At 43.8% G+C, this 24,790-nt stretch overlaps 2 protein-coding genes across 2 annotated transcripts in view; both read left to right on the top strand.

The window, feature by feature from the left end:
• Nucleotides 1–758: 758 nt before the first annotated feature.
• Nucleotides 759–4,721, top strand: LOC121002620 (cytoplasmic dynein 1 intermediate chain 1-like; the record flags this gene model as incomplete). The annotated part of the gene is made up of 3 exons (XM_040434061.1): nt 759–866; nt 3,960–4,074; nt 4,639–4,721. Coding segments are annotated over exons 1-3 (306 nt in total), but the record flags the coding sequence as incomplete, so codon positions are not given.
• LOC121000660 (cytoplasmic dynein 1 intermediate chain 1) overlaps nt 4,702–24,790 on the top strand; it is a 382,322-nt gene continuing 362,233 nt past the window's right edge. Inside the window, exons 1-3 of the mRNA XM_040431238.1 lie at nt 4,702–4,729; nt 18,832–18,855; nt 23,762–23,821. Coding sequence (XP_040287172.1) covers nt 4,722–4,729; nt 18,832–18,855; nt 23,762–23,821 — 92 coding nt within the window. The 5' untranslated portion in view covers nt 4,702–4,721. The remainder of the gene's footprint in view (nt 4,730–18,831; nt 18,856–23,761; nt 23,822–24,790) is intronic.

Below are 24,790 nucleotides of genomic sequence, written 5' to 3'. Positions count from 1 at the left end.
GGTGCCATAGCAAGTATGTAACACCAGGGGGTGCCATAGCAAGTAACACCAGGGGGTGCAATAACAAGTATGTAACACCAGGGGGTGCCATAGCAAGTATGTAACACCAGGGCGTGCCATAGCAAGTATTTAACACCAGGGGGTGCCATGGCAAGTAGGTAACACCAGGGGGTGCCATGGCAAGTATGTAACACCAGGTGGTGCCATAGCAAGTATATAAAACCAGGGGGTGCCATAACAAGTATGTAACATCAGGGGGTGTGATAGCAAGTATGTAACACCAGGGGGTGCCATAGCAAGTATGTAACACCAGGGGGTGCCATAGCAAGTATGTAACACCAGGGGGTGTCATGGCAAGTATGTAACACCAGGGGGTGCCATAGCAAGTATGTAACACCAGTGGGTGCCATAGCAAGTATATAAAACCAGGGGGTGCCATAGCAAGTATGTAACACCAGGGGGTGCCATAACAGGTATATAAAACCAGGGGGTGCCATAGCAAGTATGTAACACAAATAAAAGTGCTAAAAAAAGACAGATAACACAAAGAATGGATCAGTCAATGTAGCAAAAACTGATTTTATTTGTCCATTTCCCCAAATAAAAACTGAAAAAAAGGCATGAAAAAACTATGATGAGGGTCTACGACATCATCAATCATCAAAGGTGGAGCTTGACTTCAATGTTCTGCATGTGCAAATGTGATTTACTGCAAATATGACGACTTCTGGACGCTCTCATCCCCGCAGGAATCCATAATGTCTGATAAAAGTGACCTGAAGGCGGAACTAGAAAGGAAGAAGCAGCGCCTAGCCCAAATCCGAGAGGAGAAGAAACGCAAAGAGGAGGAGAGGAAGAAGAAAGAGGTTTGTGATGCTGCACTCGTCTCTGTCGTTTTATACAGACCTTTGTGATGAAAACCCCTGGTAACCATTGGGCAGCTCCAAACAGCATCTCATATCTCAGCTTCCTAGACCTCTGTATGGAAAGTCAGGAAAAATAACATTTAGGTGGCTGAATTTTTAAATTTTTAGATGGAGTCAAACATTAGTCCAGAGTTTGTTTCAGACCATCAAATATAGGGTCTAGCACACCTCATAAATGGGCCATTTTGCACGACCCTGAGCGTGTCCATGACATCTTTCAGATGCTCCTGATTGGATCGGGGCAGGACTTGTCCAATGAATGAGAATTTAAAGTCTGTGTCTACCTTTATTAGGCCAATGCATAAAAAAATGAAGAAATTTTGCACTAGTTCTGATTAAAAATTAATTATTTTTATGCAGCTCCAATGCAAGCCTATGTGTATCCATGGTAACAGACAACAAACAAACCCAGTGTAGTCTGATCCTTCAGCCATACCTTCTTCCATGGCTCCTCCACTTCTGAGGCCTGACTAAGGGCCCTCTCACATGTCCGCAAGTGTTTTACGGCCCTCAAATTGCGGATCCGCAAAACACGGACACCGGCCATGTGCGTTCAGGGGGTGCACCACCAATGAGGCCAGGTGAGGCGATCGCCTCAGGCGGCACCAGGTAGGAGCAAGAGGGGAAGGGGGGCAGCCAAAGGGCCATGGACTGAAGGGAAGGGGTTAGGTTAAGAAATTGGCATTAGGGAGGGAAGGGGGGGCGCTGTTTCAGTTTTCGCCTCAGGCAGCAGAAAGGCTAGGTGCGCCCCTGTGTGCGTTCCCCATCTTGCGGATCACACATGGTCGGCCCTATGATAGACATGCCTATTGTTGTCCGTGGCTGCGGACAAGAATGGGACATGCTCTATATTTTTTGTGGGGCCGCGGAAGGGAACTACGGATGCGGACAGTTCACGGTGTGCTGTCCGCATCTTTTGCGTGCCCATTGAAATAAATGGGTCCGCACCCGTTCCGCTAAATCGCGGAACGGATGCGGACGTGTGAATGGACCCTAAAGGTATACATTGGTCTAAAGTAATCCTACACGTGTTCGACAGTCATTTCAAATCTCGTCAGTAGAATTGAGGGGGGTCCATTTGTCCTCAACCTGACCCTATAATTCAGCCATATTGATTGGTCTGAAGCAAACTGTGGACTAATGTCTGACGAGAGGGTCCTAGGGGTCCCCACCAGATACACAAGTAACTAGTCTATAGTTATTAAATCATACAAAAAATCTTTGTGTAAAGCCCCTCCCCCTTTCCAAGATCATCACCCTAGTTCGGGGGTGTGACCAGTATATTTAAAGGTGGGGCATTTCCCTTTTTGTTCCTGCAGTTGCCACTAGGCGGAGATCAGTGCATAGATTTTTACAGCTTCTATTGAGTTCAATGGTAATCATATAAATTCCTGTGTGCTTAGCTCCCTCTAGTGGTGTCTGCAGGCAGCCAGTTTTATCACATGCTGTTTGAAGGGCAGCAGTGGATCTATGGCTGTGTTAGGAAGGCTATGCCAGTGGTTGAGTGTAAGTACATTGAGAAATTGGGGGTTAGGAATTTAGTATTTCCTTTGTGGCAGAATTCTGGTGGGAAAAAAAAAGTTGCAAATTTTGAAGCATGCTATTTTGCAGCTAAAATAATCTTGCAACTTTTGTGATTTCACAATGCTCTCAGCGCTTTAGAAAAGTGGGTGTGGTCATCTATGTTAATTAGGTGCTCTCCAGATTTACCAAGCGCGATTTAAAGGGGTTGTCCCATCTTGAACATTTGGGGGCATATCACTAGGATATGCCCCCTGATGTCTGATAGGCTGATAGGTGCATGTTCCACCTCTGGGACCCGCATCTATCCTTAAAACAGAGCCTGCAAAGTGGCATGCGTGGCGCCCTCCATTCATTTCTATAGACGTGCTGAAAAGAGCTAAGCGCCACACTCAGCTATTTTCGGAAGTCCCATTGAAATTAATGGGAAGCGCAACGCACAAGCGCCGCCACCATTCCATTCACTTCTATGGGGCTTACAGAAATAGATGAGCCAGCGTTCAGCTATTTTTGTCGCTCCCATAAAAATTATTGTAGGGTGACCACACATGTGCGGTGCGCCCTCGGTCACTTTGCGGACTCCGTTTTAAGGATAGGTGCAGGCTCCAGAGGTGGGACCTGCACTTATCAGACATTGGGGGCATATTCTAGTAATATGCCCCCAATGTTCAAGATGGGACAACCCCTTCACAAAAAATGTCACAATCTTACTCCAGTAGTGGGCGGAGTCAAAAAAAACGATGGACGCCTTCGGGGGCAATTTTTTTTTATGACTGCATTTTACTCATTTTGGGATAAAAATAATTTGTTCAATTGGTCGTTATTTAAAAACGTTCGGCAGGTTTTGTGATACATGTGGTTAAAAATCAGTCTACTGTATTTGCAGAACTGACCTTCCTGAGTTCCGTCAGCTGACGGCTCATGTGAAGACCTTATCTCTGAGCTTCTGACCTCAAACGCTAATTATAGCTAAACTGTTAACAAACTGATAAGAATATGGCTTAAATGAGCGTTTTTCAGAGGTCAGGAGATCAGAGATAATACTTCATATGAGCCATCAGCTGACGGAGCTCAGGAGGGACATTCTGCAAATAGACTGATTTTTAACCACATGTATCACAAAAACTGCTGAAAATTTTTAATAAAGATCAATTGAAAAAATTATAATTTTTAGCCCAAAATGAGTAAAATGCAATCATAAAAAATTGCCCCAAAGGTGCCCATAGCCTTTAAAGATGTGCCATTGGATACGTTTGGTGCAAATTGCGGCAACGCAACTGACTCCAAACATTCCTTTCCTGATGAATTCCCCCCATAGCGTTCTACTTTTTGCAACGTTAAAAGTTGGGAAAATGGGCAAAAATGCATTTTTTTAAATTTATTAAAGAATTTAAAAAAACGTCAAAAATGTGTAAATTCATCAGAAATCTCACTGGGGGCCCCATACTAAGTTTTGCTATGGGGCCCTATGATATCTGTTTATGCCCCTGAACCGTACATTGTTTTCTATAGGCCGAACAGCAACAAAAAACAGAACCCATTCATGAAGACACGGACCTGGACCGCAAAAGACGCGAGACGGAGGCTTTACTACAGAGCATTGGGATCTCCCCGGAGCCACCCTTAGGTACTCCTGTTAGAGCAGCATGGGGGGGGGGAGGCATAGGATGGCGGGACTCCCCCACTAATGTTAGAAAGAAGGGGCCACTTCTAAGGGCTGGGATTGTTGCCCCCCGCACTGGGGGCGCTCTTCACAAATCAATGGCATCAATATTTAGTGCAACAAAACCTTGACTTCGAGGGGCACACAGTGGATAGAAAACCCTGTGCACAGGAGCTTGCAATCTATCAGGAGCCCGAATACAGTAGATCCAGAGACTTGGCTAATGATAGATGACATTTCCAGAGGATTGGGGGTAATCTGTAATCTTGGGGTTAAATCACGAGAGTATTTGGTGTGGAGTAGCAGAGAGGAGAGGGTCCTGTCCCTACTCCCTTCAATGTATATGCTGCAGATGTAGCAGTGCTGAGTTTGTCATTAACCCCAATCATGGTGTTGTCACAATCTCCTACCGTAGGAATGCGGGAAAACCCTACAATCCACAAAGAAAGATTCCATGACACATTCAGCTCTGCTACATCTGTATAGTAAATGTCGGTGTAATAACCTGGAATGCCCATTATTTTCCAGTCCCAACCCCAATGTCACCTTCCTCCAAATCACTGAGCACGCCCAGCGAGGCCGGCAGCCAGGACTCAGTGGATGGCGCCATCATGGGACGGTAAGCGTCTGTACTGCCGCCTTGCATGCCGCTGTAACACCCCACACGATGCATTACAGTCATACCGCACACGTCGCCCTTCACCCACCGCCATACTAATGTCTTCCTGCTTTTTATACTCACCCTTATGTCAGGATTTATCCGGGTCCATCCGGGACTGTGCTGTAGGCCTAAAGCCAATGAACGGGGGAGGGAGTTAAAGGACGGGGGCCGAACCTTGAGGCTAAATGTTACTTTTTGTTTTTCGTAGACCGAGGCACTTCTGTCTACACAGGGCTAGCTTTACCCGAGCTGTGACCCCCTGTGTAAACCATGGGAGGTGGGGGCGATGCCAAGCATTTCAATACTGGGGTAGGGCAACTGATTTAATTTGTACAGTGCAGAGCGGCCATACCCATGAGATGCCCATCGGCCATACCCTTGTTCAGCTGACAGCCGTCTCACCTGAACACCCCATACACATGCATGCTCAGCTTGGCCGAGCATGCATGTGTGGGGAATAGGAAAGCCATACTGAGAACAAACAGAATGCGGAATATGCTGCCGATTGCAATGCAGGGGGTGAAATCCACAGCAACATCTAGACGCCGATTTTGTTGCAGACTTTGTTTTGGATTTTCCGCTACTTTTTGTGCGGCGCATCGATAAAGCTGGTCCAGCCTCTCCAAGATGCCCATGAAGGGTTAAAAGGGTGAGATTTCCTTATGTACCTTGTTTCCATTTCTCATCAAGATCTCTGCGTGCTGTCAGTGAACGGGGACATTCTTGTTTATGCCGAGAAGCTGGAACCCTGTACATCCCTAAATACATCGGAGGCAGAAATCTCACCGTTTGTTACAGTGTATCAGTGCAGGTGAATACAATTTTAACAAACCCTCAGCTGTGAGAAGTATTCAGTCTGAACCATTTTTTAGCTTTTGAGATGAAGCAAGTTTACACGACAAGGATGTGGGCCTCATCCACACGACTGTAGTTTAGGTCCGCGCCCAATCCATGTACTCACTCATTTCTATGGATCTGCAAAAAAAAATGAGGACAGCACACAGATGTCAACTGGGGTGGGGGGAATTTTTTGCCATTATTGGACATTATTGGGTGAAACTATTATGGCCACTATAGGGGACACTATGGGGCTATTATATATACTGAGAGCACTATGGTGGCTATTTATAGATACAGGGGGCACTATGGGGCCGTTATGCACACTAGGGGCACTGTGTGGCCATTTTATATACTGGGGGACTATGGGGCCATTATATATACTGGGGCACTATGGAGACATATATATATGCTGGGGGCTTTAGGGCCATTATTTATACTGGGGGACTGTGGGGTCATTATATATACTGGGGCCACTATGGGGCTATTATATATACTGGGGTGGATATGGGGCCATTATATATACTGGGGGCAATATGGGGCCATTATATATATTGGGGGCACTATGGGGACATAGATATATACTGGGGGCACTGTGGGGCCATTATATATACAGGGGGAACTATGGAACCATTATATATACTGGGGGAACTATGGAACCATTATATATACTGGGGGAACTATGGGACCATTATATTAACTGGGGCCACTATGGGGCTATTATATATACTGGGGCCACTCTGGGGCTATTATATATACTGGGGTGGATATGGGGACACTGTGGGGACATATATTTACTGGGAGCACTATGGGGCCATTATATATACTGGGGGCAATATGGGGCCATTATATATATTGGGGGCACTATGGGGACATAGATATATGCTGGGGGCACTGTGAGGCCATTATATATACAGGGGGAACTGTGGGGCCATTATATATACTGGGGGAACTATGGGACCATTATATTAACTGGGGCCACTATGGGGCTATTATATATACTGGGGCCACTATGGGGCTATGATATATACTGGGGCCACTATGGGGCTATTATATATACTGGGGTGGATATCGGGACACTGTGGGGACATATATATACTGGGAGCACTATGGGGCCATTATATATACTGGGGGCAATATGGGGACATAGATATATACAGGGGGCACTGTGGGGCCATTATATATACTGGGGGCACTGTGGGGCCATTATATATACTGGGGGCACTGTGGGGCCATTATATATACTGGGGTGGATATCGGGACACTGTGGGGACATATATATACTGGGAGCACTATGGGGCCATTATATATAAGGGGCATTATGGGGACATAGATATATACAGGGGGCACTATGGGGACATCGATATATACTGGGGGCACTGTGGGGCCATTATATATACTGGGGGCACTGTGGGGCCATTATATATACTGGGGGCAATATGGGGACATCGATATATACTGGGGGCACTGTGGGGCCATTATATATACTGGGGGCACTGTGGGGCCATTATATATACTGGGGGCACTGTGGGGCCATTATATATACTGGGGTGGATATCGGGACACTGTGGGGACATATATATACTGGGAGCACTATGGGGCCATTATATATAAGGGGCATTATGGGGACATAGATATATACAGGGGGCACTATGGGGACATCGATATATACTGGGGGCACTGTGGGGCCATTATATATACTGGGGGCACTGTGGGGCCATTATATATACTGGGGGCACTGTGGGGCCATTATATATACTGGGGGCACTGTGGGACCATTATATATCATGGGGGCACTGTGGGACCATTATATATACTGGGGCCACTATGGGGCTATTATATATACTGGGGCGGATATGGGGACACTATGGGGACATATATATACTCGGAGCACAATGAGGCCATTATATATACTGGGGGCAATATGAGGCCATTATATATATTTGGGGGCACTGTGGGGCCATTATATATACTGGGGGCACTGTGGGGCCATTATATATACTGGGGGCACTACAGAGTGAGGGCACTGCAGGGGTTGGGATTTTAAAAAAAATAAAAAGCCTATGAAATTCATCCTTCTTTAATGGCCATTTTTAACGACCATTAAAAACTGACACAAAAGCGCCGTTAAAAATGGATAAACAGCCAGAAAATGGATGCACGCACAGATGCAAAATGGCCATGAAAAACTGACAGTCCATTTTCAACACCTGTTATTTTTCACGTGTGAATGTAGCCTAACACAGACCTGCTCTCAGCTGAGGGTTTGTTACAATTGTATCCAGTGTTGACTCTACTCTCTGTGAGCTAAGCATATCAGCAGCAGCAATCTCTCTGCCAGTTTGCTACAATGTATCAGTCTAGATTTATACAGCATTGTCCGGACTGGATACAATTGTATCCACTTCTCAGCAGGACAAGTTATGGACACGTTTACTGCCTCTGAATGTAGACAAGAAGAGTGTTCTCATTCACTGACAGCAAGCAAATGAAATGACAACAACCGAGGTTGGACAGGTCTGGAGGAGATATCGTGGGGGATGTCCCCCGATTCTATCCGTTCTCGCCTGGGTCTTATATACCACGTCTTACCAGGATAAGAAATCTCCCAGGGAGCCAAGCAGCAGATGTAATAGAGCGGCATTATGTTATTATGGAGGTTTATGAAATGACGGCGCTCATAAAATCTTGATATCAACAAGGCAGGAGCGCCCCGTCATTACCACACAGAGACAATGGCGCCCATGATGAGGCCAATTTATTGCACAATGGAGGCAGATTACAGCAGCACAATGCTCCACTCACAGCTAAAGCAGCGTCCGCCCTCCTATATTAGCCTGTTCTACTGTAGAAGGAATGGGAGAGATGGGAATGGCGCAGTGTAAGGCCTAATGCATCCGATCCTCATTTTCTGGATTATTAGATGACCCTCAATAAATATATTTGCAAGGATAGAGAGCCTTAGGGCAGACAGCCCTGAAGAGCACATGACTGATAGGGGGCCCATGGTTGGAAGGGGCCCGCTGGTGTACTGGTACATAGTAGCTTCCACTAAGCGGAGCCTACAGGATACAGATTTATAAGGGGCCCATTGAAGTTCAGTACTAGCTGTGTTAATGGGGTTTACCATAACATACAATGGGGGCATATCGCTAGTATATGCCCCCATAGTCTGATAGGTGCAGACAACAAGAACGAAGCTGGGAAACGAATGGAGGGCGCATGCGCAGTCACCCTCCATTCATTTCAATGAGGCCGCCGAAAATAGCGGAGGGCTGGCTTGGCTATTTCCGTCTGCCCCATAGAAATGAATGGGAGCAGGGGCTGCGCGTGCACGGTGCGCTCCTATTCACTTGTATGGGAGCAGTTGGGAGCAGCGCTTGGTGGTGGACGGACCCCAGGGTCCTCCAGCCACAGCTCTCCCAGCTCCGTTCTCCTTGTAGGTGCGGGTCCCAGAGGTGGGACCCGCACCTATCAGACAATGGGGGCATATCCTAGCGATATTGTGATGGGAATACCCCTTTAATCCATCTGTAGCTAGCTCCCCCTAGTGGTGGCTGCATACAGCCAGAATTATATCAATTATGAACACAGGGTCCCCTTATACAGATATATTACGCAATTTCGAACCTAAAAAATGGAATGGTGGACATTAACATAAAGGGATTTTTCTACACTTAGAATAAGCCTTCAGTATCAGATTGGTTGGGGTCTGACTCCTGGCACCCCACCGATCAGGTGGTCGAAGCGTTCACATCCCCCTCACTGTAACCACTGTATTTTTTGTGGCTGTGCCTGGTAATGCAGCTCAGATCTATGTCATCAGAAAATAACCTATTGTTTAAAGGCTATGGACACCTTTTTATGATTGCACTTACTCATTTTGGGACTAAAAATCATTTTTACAATTATTGCTTTATTAAAAATATGCGGCTGTTTTGTGATACAGGGGTTAAATTTCAGTCTGTTTACAGACTGTCACTTAGGCTCAATTCACACCTGAGCGTTTTACAGCGCGTTCCTACGCGCTGTAAAACGCTCAACAAGGAGAAACCAATGCTTCCCTATGGGAATGGTTCTCACCTGGGCGTTTTACAGCGCGTACGATCGCGCTGTAAAACGCCCGACGCTCACACAAGTACAGGAGCGTTTTTTTGGGCGCTTGTCGCGCGTTCCCGTACATAGACTTTCGGGAACGCGCGACATTGTGTGCACACTTGTCTCTGTATGCGCGCTTGTAAACGTCCGTACAATCGCGCATACAGAGCGCTCCTTTCAGAACGCTCAGGTGTGAATTGAGCCTTACTGCTTACTCTGACCCTGGGTTCACACCTGAGCGTTTTACAGCGCGTTCCTACGCGCTGTAAAACGCACAACAGGCAAGAACCAATGATTCCCTATGGGAATGGTTCTCACCTGGGCGTTTTACAGCGCGTACGATCGCGCTGTACAACGCCCGACGCTCAAACAAGTACTTGAGCTTTTTTTTGAGCGTTTGTCGCGCGTTCCCGTACATAGACTTTCGGGAACGCGTGACAATGGGCGTTCGCTTGTCTCTGTATGCGCGATTGTAAACGCCGGTACAATCGCGCATACAGAGCGCTCGTTTCAGAACGCTCAGGTGTGAAAGCAGGGTGAGTCCCGTCAGCTGATGGCTCATGTATAGCTCTTATCTCCTGACATCATAAACACATATTATAGCTAAAATTGTATCAAGCGGATAAGAATGTGGCTTAAATAAGTCCCTGACCCAGAATAAAAAGATTAACATAAAACACAATACTATGATTTTTTTTTTCATTTATTTCCCCCCTAAATCTTCTGCATCTTCCTCTGGATGGTCATAAGTATGATATTTAAGATAAGTAAGATATTTGGCCAAATATCCGTCTCCGATTTCCCCGTTAGTATGCCTGTTGGACTACAAGTGGGTTAGGCCCCCTTTCACACGAGCGAGTTTTCCACGCGGGTGCAACGCGTGACGTGAACGCATAGCAGCCGCACTGGATCCTGACCCATTCATTTCAATGGGGCCGTGTACATGAGCGTTTTTTCACGCATCAGTTCTGCGTTGCTTGAAAATCGCAGCACGTTCTATATTCTGTGTTTTTCACGCAGCCCTGGCCCCATAGAAGTGAATGGGGCTTCAGTGAAAAACGCATTGCATCCGGAAGCAAGTGCGGGTGCGATGCGTTTTTCACTGATAGTTGCTAGGAGATGTTGTTTCTAAACCTTCAGTTTTTTATCACGCGCGTGAAAAACACATCAAAACGCATTGCACCCACGCTGAAAAACTGAACAACTGAACGCACCCTGAACGCACCTGGACTTAATCCGTCATACTCGTGTGAAAGGGGCCTTAAAGAGAACCCATCACCTCTTCTGACATGTCTGTTTTAGTGAATAATTTTATTTGACGTGAAGTGATAATTCTGGAGCATCAACTTTACTCTATTTTGCGCTGTTCCTCTAGAATTCTATTCCTTCTAGATTTTTATGACTAAATCTCCCAATAGGTAAAACCAATAAGGGTGTGTACCTGCACAGTCTTGCTCAGTGCAGCCAGTGGCACCCCCAGCTGGCAATGTCCAGTGGGACTTTTGTTCATAAACTTCTAGCAGGAATAATGGAGGAACAGCACAACATAGTGTAAGGGTTTGCTCTCTCAAGCAGGGCGGCAGTGACAGATTCGTTTGCAGACAACAGGATTAAAGTCCAAATTGATGCATTTTTTTATGACACTCTGGCAATTTACAGGCAAACCCAGTTATAATTCACTAGGTACGGTGAAGTTCCAGCACCACAAAACAAAAGCCAAACAAAATAAACTCCTGCCCGTCTGGTCTCTTACTAATACAGACTAGTTTCTAGCTCACCTATTGAGCGCAGGTCACACACAGAGAATCTGGCATCTTTAGCCAGCAAGGCAGCCAGAGTTCTAGACTTTTCCAGGTATAACTCTCCTGACTGGTAGCCTGGGATGTGCTTTTATTTCCCCCTAACGATCCTATCTGGATACACCTGGGGATCCATAAGGCTAGGGGAAAACCGGCCCTGGAATAGGGGTGGACTGTGGAGGTCCCACTACCAAACCTACCTTCCCAATTCAAATAAAATCCAGCCCTTGAACTTTTAACAAAACTGTCTCAGCAAGCTACACCTTGCTGAAACCACTTTAGCTTTTCTGGATTTTACTTTTCCACACACTTTACCACATATCGCATCCCCCTCTTCTCCAGACCGTAAGTCTGGGCACTTTCAGCAACCATACAGTGTATCCTGGACAAAGCATCTGCATTTCCGTGCAATTTCCCCGGCATATGGTCAACCTTAAAGGATAACTGTCACATTTAGACCCTAATTTCAATTTTCATATATGTAGTTACTAATAATATGATATTCTAGAATCAGTCACTATTAGACTGACTTACCCCATATTTAATAAGATTCAGCCCTTAGCAACCAGTCTGCATAAAACTGCAATTTCACTATTCAGTTAAGATGGCCGCCACTGCCCTCACCCTGAGGCTAATCCCGCCTGCCCTCACTAGCCAGTAACAATAGCCCCCCAAAAGTGTCAGTAACCAGAGCCCTCCCCCCTAAAGGGTTAATCTCCTGCAGCACAAAGGGGTCCTCTTACTACATGTTGCTTTCATTTATACACTGAGCAGACGGCAGATCTCCCTTCCCTGGTCTGCGCTGATTCAACTCTGCCTTCTCCAGCTCTGCTGAGTGAGGGAGCGTCTGCCAAGTGCAGGGACAGGGAGAAGTGCACACAGCCCAGGCACTGTTATCAGCTGCTGGGGAGGACCTGGCTTTAATCATTTACTTACAGTCCCTGGCTGTCAGTAATGTGACCTTGCACACTGCGTGCTTCTGCGTCCTCCGTCCTTCAACAGATAGACGGACCATGCCTAGCAACCCTATTTTAAGCACAGGTAAAAGTAGGCAGTACAGGGAACAAAAATGTGGAATTAAGGGGTAATACACAGTGAAAAGTTGAAATAGGGCCACCAAGGTGATAATAATCACCACAATCCAATACTCCAAAAAAAATATATACGACAGTTATACTTTAAAATTAAAAATTTTCAGGGAGAGAAACCACCTGCATTTTTCTCCTTGTTTTGTTTCATCCAAGTTAAAGGAGCGTGATCTGTCACCAACAGAAATTTCCTACCCAGCAGGTAATATTTAAGCGACTCCAGAGCCCATTTAATGGCTAGACACTCTCGTTCCACTATGGCATAATTTTTCTCTGCCAGGGTCAACTTCTTGCTTAGATACATCACTGGGTGCTCTTCCCCATTTACCACTTGTGACAGGACCGCTCCCAAGCCTGTCTCAGATACATCAGTCTGGACCAGAAACTCTTTTCTGAAATCCGGGGAAATGAGCACTGGCTGTGGACAGAGAGCGGACTCTAGGCTTTGAAAGGCCTTTTCTCCCTCTGGGGTCCACTTCACCATTACTGACTTAGGGCTTTTCGTTAAGTCAGTCAATGGTGCTGCCATCGAGGCAAAATTCGGTACAAACCAGCGGTAGTACCCTGTTATGCCAAGGAAGGCCTTGACTTGTTTTTTAGTTAAGGGCCTAGGCGAGTTTTGTATCGCCTCTACTTTATCTACCTGGGGTTTAACCAGCCCTTTACCGATTATTTTGCTTCCTCTAGCCCTACTGCACACTTCTTAGGGTTTATGGTTAGGCCAGCATCACTAATGGAGTCTATCACGGCTTGCACTTTCCAGAGGTGACTTTTCCAATCAGGTGAAAAAATGACCACATCATCAAGGTAAGCGGCAGCATAGTCACGATGTGGCCTCAAGATTAGGTCCATCAAGCTCTGAAATGTAGCAGGGGCTCCATGTAACCCGAACTACATCACTGTGTATTGGAACAGCCCCTCTGGAGTGGAGAATGCCGTCTTTTCTTTAGCCCCATCTGACAATGGTATCTGCCAAAACCCCTTTGTCAAGGGTCGTGATGTACCTTGCTTGCCCAAGCCTCTCAATTAGTTCACCTACTCTGGGCATAGGGTACGCATCGAATTTTGACACCTCATTTAGCTTCCGGAAATCATTACATTGGGCTTCAGGATTAATACAATAAATCTTGACCACTCACTGGTAGATTTCTCAATGACCCCTAACTCAAGCATGCGCCTGACCTCAGAGGATACCGCTTTTCTGTGTCCTTCTGGTATCCTGTAGGGCTTTAGATTCACATTACTGTGGGGCTCAGTTCTCACGTAATGTTTTATCAGGTGGGTACGGCCTGGTAGGTCAGAAAACCTCCTTCTATTTTTCTGCAGAAACTCTGTTACTTCTTATTTCTGGTCCCCTGACAATGCCTCACAAATTTTTACTGGGGAAATTGATTGCGACCCCTCCTTAGTCATGATCTGTGTGGCCACCAAGGATTCCCGATCTTTCCACGGCTTGATCAGATTTACGTGGTAAATCTGGAAGGGTCTTCTCCTTCCTGGTTAGGGCACATTATAGTTCACCTCACTCACTTTTTCCACAATCTCGTAGGGACCCTGCCACTTTGCCAGAAACTTACTCTCTACTGACTGTGGGAATTAAGATCAGGACCCTGTCCCCGGGATTAAAGTCCCTTACCTTGGCAGTCCTGTTATAGATTCTGCTTTGAGCCTTCTGGGCTCTTTGCAGATGCTCTTTAGCTATGGGCATCACGGTCGATGTCCTGTCTTGCATTTGAGCCACATGTTCGATGACGCTTTAATAGGGAGTAGCCTCAGTCTCCCAGATTTCTTTGGCCACATCTAGTAAACCCTGTGGGTAACGGCCACATACTAACTCGAACGGCGAAAAACCTGTAGAAGCCTGGGGCACCTCTCTGATGGAAAACATAAAGTAGGGTAGGAGGGGATCCCAGTCCTGACCATCCTTTTCTACCACTTTTTTTTAACATTTGCTTCAGGGTCTTGTTGAATCTCTCGACCAACCCGTCTGTCTGGGGGTGATACACAAATGTACGTATTTGGGTGATTTTCAAAAATGTTCATAATTCTTTCATGACCTTTGACATAAAGGGGGTACCCTGGTCTGTGAGAATTCCTTTAGGGATCCCCGTGCGGGAGAACATGAAAAACAACTCCCAGGCAATATTTTTGGCCGCCATGTTTCGTAGGGGCACTGCTTCCGGGTACCGAGTGGCATAGCCCAATACAACCAAGATATACTGGTGTCCCCTAGACGACAACAATGGGACCCACCAAATCCATCGCAATTCTTTCAAAAGGTACCTCAGTGATGGGAAGAGGCCCTAAAGGACTACGAAAATGTGGGGCCGGGGCACTTAACTGACAGATGGCGCACGACTCGCAGTATAATCTTACCTCCTCATACACTCCATACCAGTAAAACCTTTGTAGTACCCGCTCTTGTGTTTTGCTAGCGCCCAAATGACCCCCAAGTAAGTGGTTATGTGCAAGATCTAGAACTATACGGCAAAAGGTTTGTGGTACCAGAAGCTACTCCACAATTTTGTCATTGCATTTAGTAACTCAATACAGTAGCTTTCCATTCATTGCAAAATGCGGAAATTTCTAGTCAGCTTCTGGTTCCTGTGGTACACCATCTATCACCGTAACATTTCCTCGAGCACTCACGAGATTGGGGTCTCTCAATTGCCCCGTACCAAAGTTACCTCGAGATATAGAAGTCCAACGCATTTTGCCCAGATGAGGAATCTTCCTCTTCCCCCGCTAACACCTGCAACGGAAAAGTGTCATCATCAACGTGCATTTCACTTGAACCATTTTAAGGAGAAGGCACAGATTCTGCCAGAGTTTCTTCACTGGCTGCAGAAGAGTCTTTCTTCTCCCACAATTTCCAAAACAATGGGAAGTCCTAGCCCAATATCACATCATGTATAAGTCTTTTGACTACCCTGACTTCATAGGTTACAGTCCCAGCCGGAGTCACTAGCTTAACCCGAGCCACTGGTTAAGACTTAGCATCCCCGTGGATGCACAGCACATTTATGCTTTTGTCCGGCACATAATTCCCAGCCACGAAGCTGGCATGCACCAAGGTGACCAGACTACCGGAGTCCAAAAGAGCCCTGATGGAGAAGTTGTTTACCACCAGAGTACATATCTGCGGCTCAGTCTCTAGTCCTGGTGAGGCCGCACAAGCTGGCACCGCATACAGCGACTGTCTCCAGCTAGCTCCACACTCGATGGGCTCTGAGGTAAGAGGGCAATGGGCAGCAATGTGTCCCCCCTCACGGCACCTCCAGCACTGGAGCATCCAAGGTCTCCTCATTGGGAAGACCTCTCTGGGACCAGACTGCCCGTGGGACTCAGTCTTATGCCCACGCCCAACCTCTAGAGCCTTTCTCCCTTTGGCACCCTTCCATACACCCCCAACAGCCAGAACTCTCTTACCCACAGATGACACGGGTCAGTTACCCCGGTGAGGTGTTGGTGCGGCCGTGACATCATGGAGGTAGTCTTCAGTTGCCAGGAATCTTTCCACCAGTTTAACGAGCTGGTCAGCAGTTTTGGGGTCTCCATGTCCGACCCATCGCTGTAGCTCTGCAGGGAGGGCTTTGAAGTAGTAATCCACCACTACTTTCTCCACAATCTGGGCTGGTATAGAAGACTCGGGTTCCAGCCACTTCCGTACGAGATGGATGAGGTCATATATCTGAGATCGGGCAGGCTTATCCATGGTGTAGCTGCTCGTGTGGACCCTCCGGGCACGAACAGCTGGCGTAACGCTCAAGCAAGCCAGGACATCCATTTTTAACTTGGCATAGTCCCGGACATCCTGCTCCCTGAGGCCATAGTAGGCCTTTTGTGGTTCACCGGACAGAAAGGGTGCCAGGACCTCTGTCCACTCTTCTACTGGCAGTCTCAATCTCTCCGCCACCCTCTCAAACACGGTCAGGTAGGCCTCAATGTCGTCATCGGGCGTCAGCTTTTGCAAGGCCTGTTGCACAGCCCTCCTTACATTAAAAGTCCCTGGGGCGCTTACTGGGCTGGAGCTACAACAATCTCTCTCAATACAGAAATCTGCTCCACCAGTAACCGATTGGTTCCCTGCTGCTGGGCCTGGGCCGGTACCAGCTGCTTCAGGATTTCCTCCATTGCAGTCGACGTTGCAAAGCTGCAGCAGCTTTCACCCAGGATATTAAAGCATCAACTGCCACACCGTTGCCCCCAGCAACTTGCTGTTGCCCGCATCCTCCACCAATTGTAAGGGTTTGCTCTCTCAAGCAGGGCGGCGGTGACAGATTTGTTTGCAGACAACAGAATTAAAGTCCAAATTGATGCTTTATTTTATGACACTCCGGCAATTTACAGGCAAACCCAGTTATAATTCACTAGGTACAGTGAAGTTCCAGCACCACAAAACAAAAGCCAAACAAAATAAACTCCTGCCCGTCTGGGCTCTAACTAATACAGATTTGTTTCTAGCTCACCTATTGAGCAGAGGTCACACACAGAGAATCCGGCGTCTTTAGCCAGCAAGGCAGCCAGCGTTTTAGACTTTTCCAGGCATAACTCTTCCTGACTGACAGCCTGGGATGTGCTTTTATTTCCCCCTAACGATCCCAGCTGGCTACACCTGGGGATCCCTCATGCTAGGGGAAAACCGGCCCTGGAATGGGTGTGGACTGGGGAGGTACCATTACCAAACCTACCTTTCCAGTCCAAATAAAATTCAGCCCTTAAACTTTTAACAAAACTGTCTCAGCAAGCTACACCTTGCTGAAACCACTTTACCTTTTCTGGATTATACTTACCTCACCCAGTTGAGGAACCTGGGTGAGATATACACCCCTTCCAAGACTTTTTTTTATACACTTTACCACAATAGTGTTGCAAGAATAGATGCTCCACAATTGTTATTACATGGAGAATGCAAGTCGTCACTAAAACAGCCATGTCAGGAGAGGGGACAGGTCCTCTTTAAACCAAGAGAGGTAGGTACTTACTATCCATAAAGAAGTCAAGGGAAAGAAGGCTGGGATAGATGTTACAGCGGGGGAGGAGAGAGGGGGGGTCATGGTTATGTAGGGGGTGTGGCTTTTTCTCCTTAAGACTTTTTTGACTAGCAAATATGAAGGTTTTGAATGAAACTTAGGAGCCGTGAGCCAGTCTAGAAATGCCCTTTAATTGAAATATGCATCAGCACTACCTTTGGGTGCCTCATGCACACGGCCGTGTTTTTTGCGGGTCGAATGCTGATCCGTTCACTTCTATGTGTTGTCCACATCCGTGTTTGTTCCATGGCACCCGCAAAAAATACAACATGTCCATTTTACAGACAAGGATAAGACTGTTCTATAGATGGCAGGACGTTCCGGTATCCGTGTTTTGCGGATCCGCAATTTGCCTCCCACAAAAAAGGGCTACAGCTGTGTGCACGAGCCCTTACAATGTGGCCTGTTGTATTATTACAGACAGTTATTAGATACCACTAGGTAGATGGATGCTCATGGGCAGGGCTCTGTGCAGTACTACCTGTTGTGCCGCCCATGTGGTGTATGGCCATACAGTATACAATTAACCATACCATGTAATGTCTAATTTAAATCTCCATACAGTACGATGGCCAGGTAAAAAGTGCAATAGGTCGACCAGATAACATTTTCACACATGCCTAAATAAAAATGCTACCATACCACCACTGTATACCGCAAACATATAATACGTACTGTACCATACAATGTAAATACCACCATACAGTGCTCAAATACAACGTGTAAATTATACTTGTAGACTATTCAAGGGGTTGTCCACTTTTGCATAAATTTTGCAAATAGCAAATCGCTTCTGGGCTTAGCTGAGCCTGGATGGAGAAGCCCACCCCCTCGGAGCCTATGGGGAGCGGTGTAAACAAGCCACGACATCCATAGACTCAGGCATTTAGATGTAGGCATTTCTTGGGAATTTATGCAGAAAACAGAGAACCTGTTCAATAGTAACACTTGGGTACAAGGGTGGGGGCGCTCCCATAACACATGTGTAATATTGTGGTTAGCACTGGGGTCCTGGGTACGAATCCAGACCCCTGCATGGAGTTTGTATGTTCTTCCCGTGTCTGGTGGGTTTCCGTCCGGTACTCCGGTTTCCTCTTAGAAACCTATTAATGGTGACAGGCACCAGCACAAGAGATGACAATCTATGTACAGCACTGCGGAATATGTTGGCGCTTTATAAAATAAATTTTATTTCCTATTCCCAGGAATATTCCGGGCAGCCTCATGGGGTAAGAAAGCGTCTGTGTGTTGTGCAATTATTGAATGGCAAAGTTTTGTGTAACTCTGCATAGGAACCCCCGATGTAGAACCTAAAAATCTGCATAAGATGTTGAGGAGCTTTGTAGCCGCACAGATTTACTGATCTCGAGTTACCTTCATTTCTCCTCCACTCACATACAAAGCTCAGTGTAAAAGTCTACAAGTTTTCAGAGAACAGTGCATTGTGGGAACAGTTACAACTCAGTCGTTAAGTCACATGTCTGACAGCGGAGTGGAGACACACCGTTGTCTGTTTCCAAGGGCAACCAGCAGAATTGTAGTAGCTTTGAATGTGACTGGATAAAACATCAAAGCAACGTGAAATTAGTCTTTAAAGTAAAATTTCCTCCCTGTAACACCATCTCCTTTTAAGCTCTAAATTCTGTGGAGATTAATTTCTTAATATATCTTTATGGAGGTCAGAGCTTTGTTTTTCTGATACAAAGCTCCAAATCCTCTGCATAGACATACATAAAAAATATAACATTTTAGCTGCAGTCACCACTAGGAGGAGCACAGGAGTATTACTGAGTTAAATGTATAGTATTCAGTAAAGCTCCCCCTAGTGGTGTCAGACAGATCGATAAGTTTTTAATGTTTTATCTATGTTTATAAAGGGGATTTGGAGCTCAGTATTAGGGTCCATTCACACGTCCGTTGTTTCTTTCCTGATCTGTTCCGTTTTTTGCGGAACAGATCTGGACCAGATCTGGACCCATTCATTTTCAATGGGTCCTGAAAAAAAACGGACAGCTCAATGTCTGATTTTTTTTCAGGACCCATTGAAAATGAATGGGTCCAGATCTGGTCCAGATCTGTTCCGCAAAAAACGGAACAGATCAGGAAAGAAACAACGGACGTGTGAATAAGGCCTTAGACAAACAAATCTCTGACAGCTATGGAAATGTAAAGAAATTAATAAGCACAGCATTTTTGATATTAAGATAACAGCCATGGTGGTATGCAAGAAATATTGCATTATTTTTATATTGAAGCTACAGTTTAGAGTGGCCTTAAGGAGGTTTCTGGTATAAAATGGTAAAACAATGCAAGTTAGATTATATACTAATATACGTCAAATATATTCAAGAGCCGCTTCGTTCCTGGTCCTGGCAGATCCACTTCTGGCTTCTGCTTAACACAGCATTTCCTATGTCAGCACAGTTGTTGTGCTGGGTGCGAAGGGGCTTAGCTAAGCACATCATGTGTGATCTTTAGACCGTCAGATGGTCAGAATTCACAGATGAGATCAGAATATGATATGATTTGTAATATAGCATTTTCCCCTGCAGCACTTTCTTTGCTATGTTCTGCTTTTTGTGCATGACAGTATCAATACATACTTACAATACTGCCGAGCCATGTTGTATTCTTTTTTATGTTTTGTCTGTAGTTCCTATAGGAAGATCATCGTAAAAATAGATATCTTGCACATAAAATTAATTTCTTCATTAGATTTTTACTGCAGAAAGTCAACAACATAATAATTTCCTGATACAGTATCTGCCCAGTCCTAGCCATTCATGTCATTACTGTGTGTACAAACTGATACCTTCAAATCCATCGGTAACTGAATATAACTACTATAATACTGCTTCTATGTACAAGAATATAACTACTATAATACTGCTCTTATGTACAAGAATATAACTACTATAATACTGCTCCTATGTACAAGAATATAACTACTATAATACTGCTCTTATGTACAAGAATATAACTACTATAATACTGCTCTAATGTACAAGAATATAACTACTATAATACTGCTCCTATGTACAAGAATATAACTACTATAATACTGCTCCTATGTACAAGAATATAACTACTATAATACTGCCTCCTATGTACAAGAATATAACTACTATAATACTGCTCCTATGTACAAGAATATAACTACTATAATACTGCCTCCTATGTACAAGAATATAACTACTATAATACTGCCTCCTATGTACAGGAATATAACTACTATAATACTGCTCCTATGTACAAGAATATAACTACTATAATACTGCTCCTATGTACAAGAATATAACTACTATAATACTGCTCCTATGTACAAGAATATAACTACTATAATACTGCCTCCTATGTACAAGAATATAACTACTATAATACTGCTCCTATGTACAAGAATATAACTGCTATAATACTGCTCCTATGTACAAGAATATAACTGCTATAATACTGCTCCTATGTACAAGAATATAACTACTATAATACTGCTCCTATGTACAAGAATATAACTACTATAATACTGTTCCTATGTACAAGAATATAACTACTATAATACTGCCTCCTATGTACAAGAATATAACTACTATAATACTGCTCCTATGTACAAGAATATAACTACTATAATACTGCTCCTATGTACAAGAATATAACTACTATAATACTGCTCCTATGTACAAGAATATAACTACTATAATACTGTTCCTATGTACAAGAATATAACTACTATAATACGGCTCCTATGTACAAGAATATAACTACTATAATACTGCTCCTATGTACAAGAATATAACTACTATAATACTGCTCCTATGTACAAGAATATAACTACTATAATACTGCTCCTATGTACAAGAATATAACTGCTATAATACTGTTCCTATGTACAAGAATATAACTACTATAATACGGCTCCTATGTACAAGAATATAACTACTATAATACTGCTCCTATGTACAAGAATATAACTACTATACTACTGCTCCTATGTACAAGAATATAACTACTATAATACTGCTCCTATGTACAAGATTATAACTACTATAATACTGCTCCTATGTACAACAATATAACTACTATAATACTGCTCCTATGTACAACAATATAACTACTATAATACTGCTCCTATGTACAAGAATATAACTACTATAATACTGCTCCTATGTACAAGAATATAACTATTATAATACTGCCTCCTATGTACAAGAATATAACTACTATAATACTGCGCCCTATGTACAAGATTATAACTACTATAATACTGCTCCTATGTACAAGAATATACTGTAACTACTATAATACTACTCCTATGTACAAGAATATAACTATTATAATACTGCTCCTATGTACAAGAATATAACTACTATAATACTGCCTCCTATGTGCAAGAATATAACTACTATAATACTGCTCCTATGTACAAGAATATAACTACTATAATACTGCTCCTATGTACAAGTATATAACTACTATAATACTGCTCCTATGTACAAGAGTATAACTACTATAATACTGCCTCCTATGTACAAGAATATAACTACTATAATACTGCCTCCTATGTACAAGAATATAACTACTATAATACTGCTCCTATGTACAAGAATATAACTACTATAATACTGTCTCCTATGTACAAGTATATAACTACTATAATACTGCTCCTATGTACAAGAATATAACTACTATAATACTGCCTTCTATATACAAGAATATAACTACTATAATACTGCCTTCTATATAGAAGAATATAACTACTATAATACTGCTCCTATGTACAGGAATATAACTACTATAATACTGCTCTTATGTACAAGAATATAACTACTATAATACTGCCTCCTATGTACAAGAATATAACTACTATAATACTGCTCCTATGTACAAGAATATAACTACTACAATACTGCTCCTATGTACAAGGATATAACTACTATAATACTGCTCCTATGTACAAGAATATAACTACTATAACACTGCTCCTATGTACAAGAATATAACTACTATAATACTGCTCCTATGTACAAGAATATAACTACTATAATACTGCTCTTATGTACAGGAATATAACTACTATAATACTGCCGCTATGTACAAGATTATAACTACTATAATACTGCCCCTATGTACAAGAATATAACTACTATAATACTGCTCCTATGTACAAGAATATAACTACTATAACACTGCTCCTATGTACAAGAATATAACTACTATAATACTGCCTTCTATATACAAGAATATAACTACTATAATACTGCTCCAATGTACAATAATATAACTTCTATAATACTGCTCCTATGTACAAGAATATAACTACTATAATACTGCTCCTATGTACAATAATATAACTACTATAATACTGCCTCCTATGTACAAGAATATAAATACTATAATACTGCTCCTATGTACAAGAATATAACTACTATGATACTGCTCCTGTGTACAAGAATATAACTACTATAATACTGCTCCTATGTACAAGAATATAACTACTATAATACTGCTCCTATGTACAAGAATATAACTACTATGATACTGCTCCTATGTACAAGAATATAACTACTATAATACTGCCTCCTATGTACAAGAATATAACTACTATAATACTGCTCCTATGTACAAGAATATAACTACTATAATACTGCCTCCTATGTACAAGAATATAACTACTATAATACTGCTCCTATGTACAAGAATATAACTACTATAATACTGCTCCTATGTACAATAATATAATTACTATAATACTGCCTCCTATGTACAAGAATATACCTACTATAATACTGCTCCTATGTACAATAATATAACTACTATAATACTGCTCCTATGTACAAGAATATAACTACTATAATACTGCTCCTATGTACAAGAATATAACTACTATAATACTGCTGCTATGTACCAGAATATAACTACTATAATACTGCCAACTCAATTTCTTCCTGCATGAAGTGCTTTATTTGTGAATGTTGCATGGTATCACTGCCTGTCTCCATACCATCTCTCCATCACATGACCAGTTTTTGCATGTTCTTCTTTATATACCCCTCAGATTAAATTGCTCTTATATTTTGTGGTATTATTGTCTTTGTGTTCTCTTTTATTTTCACATTCATCTACTTTTTTGGCTATGTACAGGACCCTGCAGTGGGACACTGACCCTTCCGTGTTGCAGCTCCATTCAGAGTCTGAACTCGGGTACGTTCCAGCTTTTATGGTAGAAATGAATGTGAGAATGCGTCATACAGGGAGCATAGGGAATATAATCCCAAGAGTATGTGAAACTGCATCTTTCATGGCCTTTCTTTTCGTTCATTTTACTCTGTGCCATTAAAGAGACAAATTGTGTCTGGAAACAGTCAATAAGGTGCTATTGACGGGTCTGTCATTTTTATTTGGTGTCTGTGTTTAGTAATGCTGTCTTGCTGTTAGTAATATGTGAATTAGATGGACTCATGTACACCATGTCATGTGCCTGCTGCTATTCAGGGTGAGCGTGGCTTGGCTTCTGTTCCACACTGAGGCCGCAGTCTGGTGTCTTCCTGTGTGTATTAGAGTCAATTCATTGAAGCTCACTCAGCAGTGCTGCATGGGTTAATTCCTCTTTTGCTCTGTGTGCAGCTGCTTATCTAATGAGCTAATCAGCTCTCCTGTATATGTTGGGCTGTTTGTTCAACCCCTTGCCTGAACAATCCCCTAGGTTACTCTAGCTTGATACGCCATGTAAAAGAGCTATAATCCATTTGTCTCCCTGTGTACTGACTTCTGCCTGATTTCTAGATTCTGCCATTGTGCCTATTCAGCTTTATGACTCTGCCCTGAGCTCTGGACTGTTACATGGATTCTGACTTCTGCCTGTTTCCTGACTACGAGTATTGCCTGATCCCTCAGTGCTTCACACCGGTGTCTGTGACTGGTTTGCTGGCAAGCACGCTAAGACTATTCCAAGAGGTAGTGGCCTAGTGGCTCCCCTGCAGTGAAGGCCAGATCCCTGTATAGAGCTTAAAGGGGGAAGACCAGGAGACCGCCAGAATAACCCACTCAGGACTAACCCAAAGTCAAACCGTTTGGTTGGCACAGTGGGTCCACACTCTGCCCGTAGCACACCAGAATACTCTCTGTAGAATGGATACCCAATACAAGTATCGGTCACCACGAAATGAAACC

Source organism: Bufo bufo, chromosome 5 (assembly GCF_905171765.1).
Source record: "Bufo bufo chromosome 5, aBufBuf1.1, whole genome shotgun sequence".
Taxonomy (NCBI): domain Eukaryota; kingdom Metazoa; phylum Chordata; class Amphibia; order Anura; family Bufonidae; genus Bufo; species Bufo bufo.
Note: the sequence above shows the minus strand (reverse complement) of the source record. Positions and strands in the feature narration are given on the sequence as shown.